General features: G+C 33.7%; 1 protein-coding gene across 4 annotated transcripts in view; it reads right to left on the bottom strand.

Annotated features, from left to right (window-relative positions):
- Nucleotides 1-14,146, bottom strand: part of EFCAB7 (EF-hand calcium binding domain 7) — a 49,977-nt gene that overhangs the window by 22,836 nt on the left and 12,995 nt on the right. For 3 of the 4 annotated variants that reach the window (XM_036842538.1, XM_036842520.1, XM_036842528.1), the window contains exons 7-8: nt 4,990-5,131; nt 1,103-1,212 (exon numbers count right to left, since the gene is read on the bottom strand). In XM_036842538.1, the coding sequence (XP_036698433.1) occupies nt 1,103-1,212; nt 4,990-5,131 (252 nt within the window). The remainder of the gene's footprint in view (nt 1-1,102; nt 1,213-4,989; nt 5,132-14,146) is intronic. The other variant, XM_036842548.1, reaches the window with a different exon arrangement.

Here is a 14,146-nt window from a genome sequence, read left to right as displayed (position 1 = left end):
AGAAAGTCTTTCATGGGCACAAAACTCTTCTTAAAGAAAATAATTATGAAACTAAAACTAAAAATCCTTTGTAAATAAGACATATTACAGATAAACAGAGGCCTATAGTAAAGAGGTAAATAGAAATTCATTCAAATTTTATTATAGGCTTGCTATGTACTAACATTTTTATACATGTAATCTCGTAAGAAAGTAATTTTAACCAAAACAAAGTGGGAAAGCTATTGTTTTAGACAATGCTTTATCTTGAATTTAACTTTGTAGTCAGTTTTGAAGAAGAGTTTAATCAAAACATTAACTGCTGTCATTTTATTTGTTTCTTGCCTATAACTATTCTTGTCTGTTAGGAAGCCAACAATAAAGACTTCTATATAACATTCCATCAGGGAAATGTTTGTCTGTCGTTGGGCCTATATAAAGATTAAATATGATATTGCAGTAAGCCCTTGAATAGTATTATTCCTGTTGTTGTGTAGCAGATGTATTTTGTAGTCCTCATAAAACAAATAGCCACATTTATGTATCTGCCTCACATATTTGGCCTCTGAGTAAATGTATAATTAGAAAAGATCAGAACAACCCCATGGGCAACATATAAAATCATTTGAAAGCATTTTTTCAGATCAATCTATTTTTGGACCCTATGAGTCAAGCCTGAGGATAGTAATCTTGAAGTTTTTCTTTTTTGCAATAGTAGTACAAGTAAGACAAACATCTAGAGGAACATTTTCAAAGCCTTGAATTGCTTGTATTAGGGGGAAAAAATCCACTGGCATCAATCATTTTTATTGAGTATAACAAAAAAATGTTCACATGTGGGGTATCAGGGCATTAGAAAAGAGGAAAGTGAAGTACAATGTCACACAACTTATAAGTTATGAAGCCAAAATGGCCAATCAATCCTCAATTTTTAAATCTCAGCAAATAAGAAAAAGTCCTTCACAATTAATAAAACATATGTAATATGAATAGTGATTACTGTATATACCTTAATTGGAAGGGAAGATAAAAAGTTTTAAAATATATAGAAAAACTATTATTTTCCTCAAACTTGAGGTCATACTATATTTTTAACTAAACATTAGAAAATAAATATGTATACTTCTCTATTTCGTAGTTCAGTAAAACACATGAGCTGTAGATTTGCTTGACTCTCATTTTCCTTAAGAATATACAAGGCAGTATCAACTGATAACCAAGGGGATGGTTTTCCTATAAATAAAAAAAACCAAACATCTTAAAATAAGCAATCACTACTTACTCTTTCCTATTTAAAAAAGTAGTGGTTTCTTTCCCCTTTGGATTTTTTTTTTAGAAATACACATCCATTTTTATAAACATCATAGCATTTGCAATAAGGCATATACCTATACACAATGAAATTGTTAGAAACATTCTCTTTATACACACTTTCTAAAAATCATAACTTTTCTTAAACTCATCAGAAAGCTAAGGTTGCCGGGCAACCAAGTAGGCTGAAATCCAAGGACAAACAAACCCTTTCAAGAAGACAGAAGATGCAAGCACTGGCTTACCTGTAAAGGAGCATAGGAGGAAGAGATGTTAGACATCATCTATGTGCTGTTAACTCCAAAATTTGTATCTCCTGCTAGGACCTTTCCTCTGAACATTAGACCCATATATCCAACTGCCTATTTGACATTTCCACTTGGATTTCTATGTCTAAAACTGGCTTTCCCAAACATCTGAAAAAAAAAACCTGTCCATCTATACTCTTTTCTATCTCAGATAAGAGTAACTCATTCCTTCCAGTTGATAAAACCCAAAATCCTGGAATCATCTTTAACTTTTCCCTTCTCTCACGTATCATAACAAAGCCTCAGGAAATGCTATGGTTTGACCTTCAAAATATATCCAGAATCTCTACTTCTTATCCCCTCTACACCCCAGTTCAAAGCAACACCAGTCCCCTCTTAGAATTCTGCAATAGAGTCCTAGCTGGACCCCTTGCTTTCTGTACCTTCAATCTGTTTTCAATACAGCAACCTGACTGTTCTTATTAAAATATGTCAGATTATGTTCCAACTCTACTTAAAAATCCTCTAATGCAGTTGAAAGTTGGAAGAATGTTGCTTCCACCCTAACAATGAGAAAAAATGCATGAAATACAAAATCATAGCATTTCTTGAACCTGTCAGAGCTGAGGCCACAGGACAACCAAGCAGCCTGAAATCCAAGGAAAGACAGACCTTTCCAAGGAGAGATGAGATGCAAGCACTGGCTTATCGGTGGTGGCGCACAGGAGAACAAGATGTCAGGTGTATAAGTGGAAGAAAAGAGAGAGCAGAAGAGATAAAGATGGAAAATGTTCTAAAAATAATGAGACAACAAGCCATAAATCTAAGAAACTCAGAGAGCCCTTAGTAGGATAAATACCAAAAAGATAAACACAAACAAACAAACAACCAAAAAAAAAAAAACCTCCCCAAAACTCAAAAACAGCATCAACAACAACAAAAAAACCCCAGAAAACACCAAGACACATATTCAAACTATTGAAAATCAAAGATGAAGAGAAAATCTTGATGGCAGCCTCCTAAGGGTTCCTCTTTTCTCTCAGAGTAAAAGTCCAAGTTCTCATTATGGCAAAAAACAAAACAAAACTCTACCTGATTTTTGTCCTTGTTTCTCTCTGTCTTCATCCCCTACACTCTCTCCTTACTTACTTCAATATACCCACTCTAGCCACCTTGTTGTTCTTCTAACACCAAGCACACTCTCACCTCAGAGCCTCTGAACAGAGGATTCCCTCTACCTGTCACTTCCTCCACTCTTCACCCATCCCCTTCCACCAGCCCTACATCCACAGAGCTTACTCCCTTGCCTCCTGTGGAAGACAGCAAAAATGGCCATCCCTCTCTGAATCCACAACCCCTTGCAATGTGACTTCGTAGCTCTTCCATCAAGATGTCAAATCTATTTCTCCACCCTGTAAACCTGTACTTGCCTTTTGACTTGCTGTGCACAACAGAATGTAACAGAAGTAATGTGCTGGTTCTGAGCCCAGGCCTATGGTGCTTCTGCTTTCTCTCTTAGATTCCTGTTATACCATAAGAAAAGTCCAGTCTAACTTACTAGAGGGTAAGAGACTATAAAAGGCTGAATCAAGTTGTCTCAGCTGAAACGCATACAAAGGAAAGAGCCCAGCCAAGATCAGTTAAAGCCAGCCACCAGCTAACCTGCAGCTGATCACAGATGCACGAGTAAGCCCTACAGAGAAAAGCCAAGCCCAGCTCAGACCAAAAGAACTGCTCATAAGCAAACAAACGTTTGCTCATAAGCAAACAAACGTTTAATTGTTTTAAGCCACTGAGTTTTGGGGTAGTTTGTTACACAGCAGTTGATAATTAACACACCTCTTTCAAAGTCTGCTCAAATGTCAACCTCTAATGAAGCATACACTAATAATCCCTTTCAATGGCAACTCATATTCCTTCGTATTCACAATGCCCCTTTTCCTCTATGTTTTTCCCATAGCACTTATCACCTTCTAACACACCATGTCATTTACTATTTATTATGTTTATTATTTATTGTTTATTTCCTCCACTAGAATGTAAGTTCATAAGGGCAGGGATTTTGTATTTTTTGTACTCTGATGTATCTGTATCTTAAGCACCTAAAATGATACTTGGTTTATAAGGTCTTCAATAAATATTTGACAAATAAATGAAAAAAAATCTTCTTCATAAGAATACAGAGAATAAACAACTACATTGAATTTGCAGACCTATCTTGATACTTTTATCTGAAAAATGACTATTGTAATTGTCATTTAAAAGTATCAATTACCAGGGCTTCCCTGGTGGAACAGTGGTTAAGAATCCGCCTGCCAATGCAGGGGACATGAGTTAGAGCCCTGGTCTGGGAAGATCCCACATGCAGCAGAGCGATTAAGCCTGGGCGCCACAACTACTGAGCCTGCACTCTAGAGCCCATGAGCCACAACTACTGAGCCCACGTGCCACATCTACTGAAGCCCGCACGCCTAGAGCCCATGCTCTGCAACAAGAGAAGCCACCGCAATGAGAAGCCCACGCACCTCAACGAGGAGTAGCTCCCGCTCACCACAACTAGAGAAAGCCCGCGCGCAGCAACAAAGACCCAATGCAGCCAAAAATAAATAAATAAATAAATTTATTAAAAAAAAAAATTAAAAGTATCATTTACCAAATGTTGTAAGTGTCCTACAAGATATACAGTGAAAACTTTCACAATCTGTACTTTAGGAGGGAAAAGTAATGTAAGTGGGGAAGAATCCTCTAGTAAGTAGATGTTTATATGTAAACATAATAAAAGAAAAATAAAGATTGATACTTAGAACAATAGCATTAAAAGGATATCTAGGGAAAGCACCCATATAGCCATTTTTCACTAATTAAAAATTATGTAATAACCACTGTAGACACTAGGAAATTATTAATTTTTATCTAGCATTGGTGTATAGAAAAAGAATATTACCATGGATATGAAAATTATTAATAAGGATTGTCTAAGTCATATGACATAGCACTTTGAAGGTATTCAAAAATACTTGCAGTTCATATTTGTCCCAAATTATCCTCCTATAGAAGTTGTCTCATGCATATTAATTTAAAAAATTGATAAATGGAAAAAGCTAAGGATTAATTAGCAGATAAAAAGTTAATTCTATGTCAAAAGGAAACCAGGTAACATCTTATTCTCATTTTTAAATAAATTAAAAGAAAAATACTTTAAACATGTACAAAAACAATTTACTTTCTTTGCATAATATGACAACACAGTCAATGTGTTGTCAACGACTTGTTGTCAACGACTTTGTTGTCAAAGAAAGTCAATGACTTTAAGTGTATTGCAATATGTAACCACATGTTTCTTAGGCAGATCATTTTCTTCACTAACTAGAACCATCAAATACTTACATAAGTATTTTCAAAGTGGGCATAAATTGATATTTTTTTAAAAATACAGAAAATTTAAACTTGCCTTCAGCTTGACTCAGGTTTAATGGCTTAATTGTTAGATAAACCAGGGATCTCTGAGCTATTTGCATCCTATATTGATGACTAATGATTTCACCATCTTCTTCTAAGAAAAAGCAGCCTTTTGATTGTACACATTGCCACTCCTGAAATGAAGGAAAAATATTTTCAAACAATATTTATTACAAGTTTCCAGCATGCAGAGCAATGAGAAGAAACCTAGGGAACATATAAAAGAAATGTCAACTAGAGCCAGTGCCCTCCAGGAATTTGCAACATCATTAAGAGGCAGCATTTAGATAACAAAAAGTTAGGAAAAGATATAATGGAGAGGAGAAATATGAAAAATATAGTTCATGAGAGCTGGAGAAGTACTGAAACAAAGTAATAAATGAACATGCTGCTGCAATAATCAGGGTGAGATTAGTGCTTAGAGCACACTAAGAAAGAAGAAGTAAGGATTGTTAAAACTGATACGTTGAAAGAAAAAGTGAAAAGACTTTATATTTAAAAGATAAAGTATAATAAACCAAAAAAATTGTTTCAAGTCTAGGTAACTAAAAGACTGAATTCATTTCACAGCTATAGCAAAATGCTGATAAATACCAGTTTTGAGAAAGACCTCTCTATAAAATTAGCTCTACTATCTCTTGGTCTCAAATTCCTTCTCCTAGTTCCAAACCAACATGCTTACATGTGATCTCATAACTAGAACTTCATAACAGGTTTTACTTGAAGATGGCACTTTATGCAGAAAGTAAAGGATTCTTTGTTGAAGGTATGAGAAATTGTTCCATTACCATAGATGTGAGCAAAAATGCTTTCCACTTTATCATTAGTAGGCTTGCCTACCTATAAGACATATTTCTGTTCCACTCCTACTGGCTTCCAAAAATAGAATATTAATGAGGTTTTGAAGTGACTTTATAAAGGATGATTTTGAAAAATTATCTGTTAGTATATTTAGATATTAAGCTCAAGGCTTTAATAATATTAAGATAACAACTGAAAAGGCATGCATTAGCTATGTAACAATAATATCAAAAATATTATTAATCCTGGGACTTCCCTGGTGGCTCAGTGATTAAGACTCCACGCTCCCAATGCAGGGCGCCTGGGTTCGATCCCTGGCCAGGGAACTGGATCCCACATGCATGCCGCAACTAAGAGTTCACATGCCACAATGAAGGAGCCCACGTGCCGCAACTAAGGAGCCGGTGAGCTGCAACTAAAAGGAGCCCACCTGCTGCAACTAAGACCCGACACGACCAAATAAATAAATATTTTTTTAAAAAATATTATTAATCCAGTTTAGAAGGATTTACTATGGCACTGAAGAGTCAAGAACAAACATTATTTACATTGATATTGATATCTTACTCACATTTTTAAAGGCTAAACTATCTTAACATATACTTACACACCATTTTTCTATTATGTAAATTATAATTACATTTATATTTTATATTATTTCCTTGGTACCAAAATACATTTAAAATTAGAAATTTAAATATAAGGAAAAATAGTCCCCATAGTTCTACCACCCTAGTTTGATTCTTATGTAATCATTCCTAATACTGACCTTACATAAAAACCTATTTTTTTACATTCTAATTAATATTATTTTATGTCCTGCCTTTTTCATTTAATGTTATATCTGAAACATCGTGCTACTGAAAAGGAACAAAGTTGAAGAACTCACATTTCCTGATTTTACTGCAAAGCTACATTAATCAACACAGTGTGATACTGGCATAAAGACAAACATATAGACCAATGGAACAGAAAAGATAAACCAGAAATAAACTCTCACAAATATGGTCAAATGATATTCAACAAGGGTGCCAAGACAATTCAAATTTCAACAAACGGGGCTGGGAAAACTGGATATCCCTGTGCAAAATAATCAATTTGAACCCTTACCTTATACCATATACTAAAATTAACACAAAATGGATCTAAGACTTAAATGTAAGTACTAAAATTACAAAACTCTGAGAAGAAAACATAGGGGAAAGCTTCATGACATTAGATTTGGCAATGATTTCTTGGATATGACACTCCAAAAGCATAGGCAGCAACAAAAAAATATAAACTGAATTCATCAAAATTAAAAACCCTTTGTGCATCAAAGGACACTAACAACACAGTGAAAAGGCAACCCACATAGTGGGAGAAAATATCTGCAAATCATATATCTGAAATGGAGTATTATCCAGATTATACTAAAAACTCCTACAACTCAACAACAAAAAACCAAAAAAAAAAAAACCAATTAAAAAATGGCCATAGGGCTTGAATAGATATTTCTCTGAAGAAGATACACAGATGGCCAATAAGCATATGAAAAGATGCTCAGCATTATCATTAGAGAAATGCAAATCAGAACCACAATGAGTTACCACGTCATACCCACTAGGATGGCTATTAAAAAAAAAACAGACAATAACAAGTGCTGACAAGGACGTGGAGAAATTGGAACACTTGTGCATTGCTCATAGGAATGTAAAGTGAAGAAGCCACTGTGGAAAAGGTTTGACAGTTCCTCCCCAAAAATTAAACATAGAATTACCATATGATCCAGCAATTCTACTTCTGGGTACATATCCAAAAGAACTGAAAGCAAAGACTCAAATATATAAAATGTCCATTGACAAATGAATGGATAAACAAAATATGGTATATACCTACAATGGGATATCATTCAGCTTTAAAAAGGAATGAAATTCTGACACATGCTACACATGGATGAACCTTGAGGACATATGCTAAGTGAAGTAAGCCAGAACAAAAGCAAAAGGACAAATATTGTATGCTTTCACTGATATGAGGTAGCTAGGATGGTTAAATTCAGAGACAGAAAGTAGAACGGCAGTTGCCAGGAGCTGAGGGCAGGAGGAAATGACGAGTTACTGTTTAATGGGTACAGAGTTTCAAGTGGAGATGATGAAAAAGTTCTGGAGATGGATGGTGGTAGTGGTCTTACAACAACACAAATGTATCTGAGGCCACAGACTCATACATTTAAAAATGGTTAAAATGGTAAATTTTATGTTATGTGTATTTTAGCACGATAAAAAAATTTTGCTAAGCAATATTCAAATTTTCAATTTAACTGGTTCTTTTATTACCCTTTGAGTTTGTATACCATTACTTACTTAACTATTTCTAAAGTGTTGGACATGTAGGTTATCAGTATAGATAATGCTAAAATGAATACTATTTTGTCTAAATGTTTTTCTTCTGATGAATATCCTTTAGAAGAATTTCTAAGCAAAAAGTATGTGGGGACTTCCCTGGTGGTGCAGTGGTTGGGCATCCGCCTGCCAATGCAGGGGACACGGGTTCAAGCCCTGGTCCGGCAAGATCCCACATGCCGTGGAGCAACTAAGCCCGTGCGCCACAACTACTGAGCCTGCACTCTGGAGCCCACGAGCCACAGCTGCTGAGCCCATGTGCCACAACTACTGAGGCCCACATGCCTAGAGCCTGTGCTCCGCAACAGGAGATACCACTGCAATGAGAGGCCTGCGTACTGCAGGGAAGAGTAGCCCTCACTCGCCACAACTAGAGAAAGTCCGTGTGCAGCAACGAAGACCCAATGCAGCCAAAAATAAATAAAGTAAAAAATAAACAAATTTTTTAAAAAAGTATGTGTACTTTTAAGGCTAATGACATATGTTCATAGCGCTTTATAAAACAGTGGTGCAACTTTACAGTACCACCAATGGTGTCTAATGTGATAATTTGTTATTACCATAACTTGATCAGTAGTGTTACCATTAAAAAATTGGTTAGTGGTTGGGGATACTTTCTTAAGCTAGGTGTGAGTACATAAAATATTCATTATAGTATTCCATATATTTTTGTATATGGTATTGTTAATGATTTTTTACCATAATTTATATTAATGTAATAAAATATAATAAATTAAAATGGTATTGCAATGATTTTTGCATTAATTTCCCTAATTACTAGCAAGGTTGAACATTTCCCCATGTGTTTATAATTTTGTCTCCTTCTGTGTGAACTGCCTATTTATCCCCTATTGTCATAGATCTATCGTGGACTTGGTATTTTTCTTACATATTTTAATAAGTTATTTTGACTATTTTAGATATTAATCACCTTTGTAAACTTTGATGCATGTATTTTCTCTATTTCCTTTAATTTTAGTTTTGGTTATTTTTCAATTATGTAAGTTTTCCATTTTTATATTCATCTTTTCTTTGGAGATTTCTTCTTAAACTGAATTTTAAGAAATTATCATTATTTCTAAACTATTACTCAAGCTTTTAGTCAGTCATTAGTCACATGCACTGTCACACCTTTGGGGTATAAAAGATATGTGTACTTTTAATTCTGAGAAATTAAAATGTGACCTTAAATTACTGGAATTCATCTTCACAAGTATACTTGCCCATGACAGAAACAAGTCATTATACATGATATTTCAACAACATCCCTATAAGACAATATGGGGTAGATATAAATTAGTCATTTTAATAAACAGACAAATTGAGATACCCATAGATTATATGGGTTCAGAGTTACACAAGGAGTTTGTAGAAATATTAGGTGTAGAGTCTAAGACTTCTGGATCAAAGCTTTACCATTAAATCATGTTTCTAAAAGAAAATATACTCAGGGTACTAAATTCAAAATTTTTATAACACAATGAGGTTCAAAGTTGGGCTTGAGTCAAAAGTTCAACTGTTAATGATGAGTAAGAGTATGTACAGACTTTCATTTAGCCTCCCTGTAAATCTCTTGGATGGGAATATATTATTGACTAACAACAGATGCTGACGTTATTTCAAAGCCCATTGTCCTGAACATAATCAACATGACCTTGGACGATGATGACTGCCACAGATAAGAAAGGAAAGATATAATCATATAGAATTTTGAGACAGTTTTAACTAAGATTCTGACATCAAATGGAAAACACTTAAACTGTTTTCCTTTCAATCAATGTTTTAAAAATATTTATTTATTTATTTATTTGGTTGCACCAGGTCTCAGTTGTAGCAGGCGGGCTCCTTAGTTGCAGCACGCGTGGAATTTAATCTAATATAATTTACGAATATATTTTTTACATTTACCCAACTGGAATGGTAAAGGATACTAGTTTAGAATTACAGAATATTACAGGTAGAGGTCTAAAAAGCAATTCAGTCAGACTTCTCTTTTGACTGATGAAACTCTGAAAAATAAAGTGATATGCTTAATTCACACTTCTCGTTGATTGCAGAACCAGACCTGAAACTAAGTATCCTTACTTTCTCTCCAAACTACCAGCTTTATTCAAAATTTTTTTTTTTCCCCACATTTAAATATCTGCCATGATTTTTCTAAAGCTAATATTTTTAAAACTTCATGTTTATGAAATTATCATAAGTATGATAACTTATTATCATTCAGAATTATACATATACTGAAGTGTTAAGATAAACATAATTATTTGGTTTTCTTACTAAAAAAATGTAGATTTTAGTAGCTAAAAAATTTCTTAATTTGTATTGGAATCATGGGTATAGCAGCCTCCTACTCCCTGGTTAAAAAATGTTTAAATGAAACTAAAAAACAATGCACTTTGCCTGGTACACACAGTGAAAAGTACTTGTGGCATTTGGGAAACTCAAAAATGGAAGAGCTTCTCCATGTGCTTATGGTATCTCTGGCTGATAGGAGATGCTTTATAAAATTTAGCTGGGGAGCGAATTAAGTATTTTTATTAGACGTCTTTCCTAAGTTCCAATTTTAGAAAAGGTACAGGTAGAAGGGAATTTACAAGTTTCTTTGAAAGACGATCAATCTGAATACAACACATGGTTAATAAGGCTGGAAAATGGTAAGAAAACAGATATTATTAAATAGAAGAAAGCCTATATATTATATATATCAACCAAACTTCAAAGTGATAATCAGTTTACTTTGAATACTAAATAACACCACTAGGAGAATTTGTAGCTCTCTTGTTTGAAAGGAAGAATTCAAATTCTTAAGATCTGTCAGAGTTATTAAACACACAATGCTTATTCAACCCCGAATTTCCTTTAAAACAAATAGACTTTCAATCACACAGAGCTTTTTTTTTTTTTTTCTCTAGGACCTAGACTAAAATGTTATGAATTAAAAGGAAAAAAGTACTGACAAATCGGCTGGCTCATTCAAATAAATCAACTTGAAAGGATTATAGATTAAGTTGACAGTTTGAGTATTATGAGAAAAATGGAAGAAGGTTGAGTTTTTAAAAAATTCTTAGAATGATAGAGTAAGAAATTCCATGTATGATATAATTTTTGACAATATAAAGCAGAAATAAAATAGCAGCTTGTAATTCTTATATAGGGCATAAGGTGGTGCTATATTCTACCAATTCAAGTAAATTCATATAAAAGGAAAAAGAACTGTTAATTCATTTGTCATATACAAATATTATTTATTTTCATTCACAATGCATAAGGAAATGCTTAAAAGCATAAATTAAAAATAGTAAAGTTGAAAATTCTAGCTCTCAAAAACTTAAATATATCAGTAAAGTTACATTTTTCTTGGAACACTGTAGAGAACATGATTTGTTTTGACATACAATTCTGTATTATTAATTAAAGTTTTAGGTGAGGTAGAATTATTAAGCAGTAGATCTGCCATAGACTTAGTCAAAGGAGGAACTTACATGTCATCATTACCATCATCATCATCACTGTTGCTTTCTATAAAGATACCCTATGTCACACTATTCGAAGGCTATTTACTTTTTGTTAAGTAGGTAAACACACTGCTATTGAACTTTTTGTTATTAAAGAATTATAAACTGTACATACTTAAAAACTGTACATACTTAAAAACAAGAGGTTAAACAGACGATTTATAAGGGGAAAATTTGATATAGATTGCTCACCTAATTGACAAGTTGAATTGATCAACATTTTGAAAATGAGAGACTTTTATAAGAAAATTATTATTTGGAGCCTTCACAAAAATTAAGTTAGACAACCATTTCAAGTCTAAAATGTTTATATTTGTATTGTTTTACATATATAGACATATATAACCTACATGTTACACAACATATTCACATACAACACATATGTTGTATTATATATATGTTACACAACACATATATATGTAAAATATATGTAGACATAGTCTAACTAGGAATCTGGATATAGTATTGCATCTCTGGAGCTTACAACTCATGGCTTTCTCTAATTTTAGTCATGACTGGCAACTGAAGCTATACTTCTCTCAAAGAAAAATTTCTAACACTCCTTGTACATTATGAAACCTAAGTAAATGGATAGAATTCAGGATTAAAAAAAGAATAGTGATACAGTACCTACATATGGTATACAGAAAGTAACACATGTATAGACCCTGTGAAGGTGGTACTTTCCTCCCATAATTCAGGTCTTTTACCATTTGTGTAGATATATGATTTAAAATCTGGCTTATGTGTACCCCATTACAATAATTTTCTAATTTCTGAAAAGACCTTTCTTTTCTGTCCCAATTCCATACTTCTCCACTCCACATGAAACTGAGGTACCCAAACTTGTTTAAAATAGATTTAAAGTATTTGAAGAAAATTAATTTAATAATTCTTTTAGTAACTTATTCTATCACTCTCAATTAAAACAAATTATACAATAACTGTATTCCTAACCAAGTACTTCTTAGAGTTGTTGTGAAACTTAAGAAATAGGGCTTCCCTGGTGGCGCAGTGGTTGAGAATCTGCCTGCCAATGCAGGGCACACGGGTTCGAGCCCTGGTCTGGGAAGATCCCACATGCCGTGGAGCAACTAGGCCCGTGAGCCACAATTGCTGAGCCTGCGGGTCTGGAGCCTGTGCTCCGCAACAAGAGAGGCCGCGATAGTGAGAGGCCCACGCACCGCGATGAAGAGTGGCCCCCACTCGCCGCAACTAGAGAAAGCCCTCACACAGAAACGAAGACCCAACACAACCAAAAATAAATAAATAAATTTATAAAAAAAAAAAAAAAAAAAAGAAATATATAAAATTTAAGAAATTTAAAAAAATAACTTCAAGGTAAAATGCAAACAAAGAACTGAATCCTGCTGAATAGCAAAAGGATCACAGATTAAAAAAAAAATCATTTCAGCTCATCTAAGAAATATCAGAGAGTACAAACAGTGGGCAATATCAAAATCAGAAAAAGGACATAAAAAGTCAGGTAAGTAATATGAAAGCTATGAAGTATTTCTAAAAGACATTAAATTTTATATGGAAGTCACAGAATTTATGAGTTGACAGTACACCATCTTCTTTTAATCATTAAATTCTCCTACTATCTTTTACCTAATTCCTAATTATCATCAGTACCTTTCCTTGCTCTTGATGTCTTAGATGCAAAACTTTAGTCTTTTGTTATACAATCACTATGGCCTACAGATTAATTTTGGTGTTGTCTATTAGAGTTGTCCCTTCCTTACTATGTTCAGGTACTACCCTTGGCCTAGCTGTACTTACTTTATACCTGGATAACTCTATCAGCCTCTCTATAGTCTCCCTAATTTGAAGTCTCCATACACAATATACAACAGTATAATAACTTTTCTTAAACTATACTTTCATCATGTTATTCCCACATAAAGACCTACAGTAATTTCTTAGTTCCGTAATATTAATAACAATATTATTTATTAAAGTAAAACTATGTCCCTGGCATTGTGCTAAATTATTTATATATGTTAGATGATTTAAATCTTTCAAAAACACACTAAATATAATTATTCCCAATTTATAGATAAGGAAACTAAAACTCAGAGGGGCTGCTGACTAACTTACCAAAGGTCACACAGTTATTAAGTGACAAAGCTAAAAGTTAAACACAGGTCTGTCTATTCAAAGGTTTTAATCAGCACCTTAGAACAGTGCTTTGCACAAAGTAGTCATTCAATAAATATTTGTTGTTGTGGGAATTCCCTGTTGATCCAGTGGTTAGGACTTCACGTTTTCACTGCTGAGGGCCCGAGTTCAATCCCTGGTCAGGGAACTAAGATCCCACAAGCCACGCTGCTTGGTGCAGCCTAAATAAATAAATAAATATTTGTTGAATAAATGAAATGCTATACTAACTTGGTATATTGTTAATAATGAAATGAAAATCTTTATTTTTTTAATTCAGGGCCCA

The sequence above is a fragment of the Balaenoptera musculus genome, chromosome 1 (assembly GCF_009873245.2).
Source record: "Balaenoptera musculus isolate JJ_BM4_2016_0621 chromosome 1, mBalMus1.pri.v3, whole genome shotgun sequence".
NCBI classification, from domain to species: domain Eukaryota; kingdom Metazoa; phylum Chordata; class Mammalia; order Artiodactyla; family Balaenopteridae; genus Balaenoptera; species Balaenoptera musculus.
Note: the sequence above shows the minus strand (reverse complement) of the source record. Positions and strands in the feature narration are given on the sequence as shown.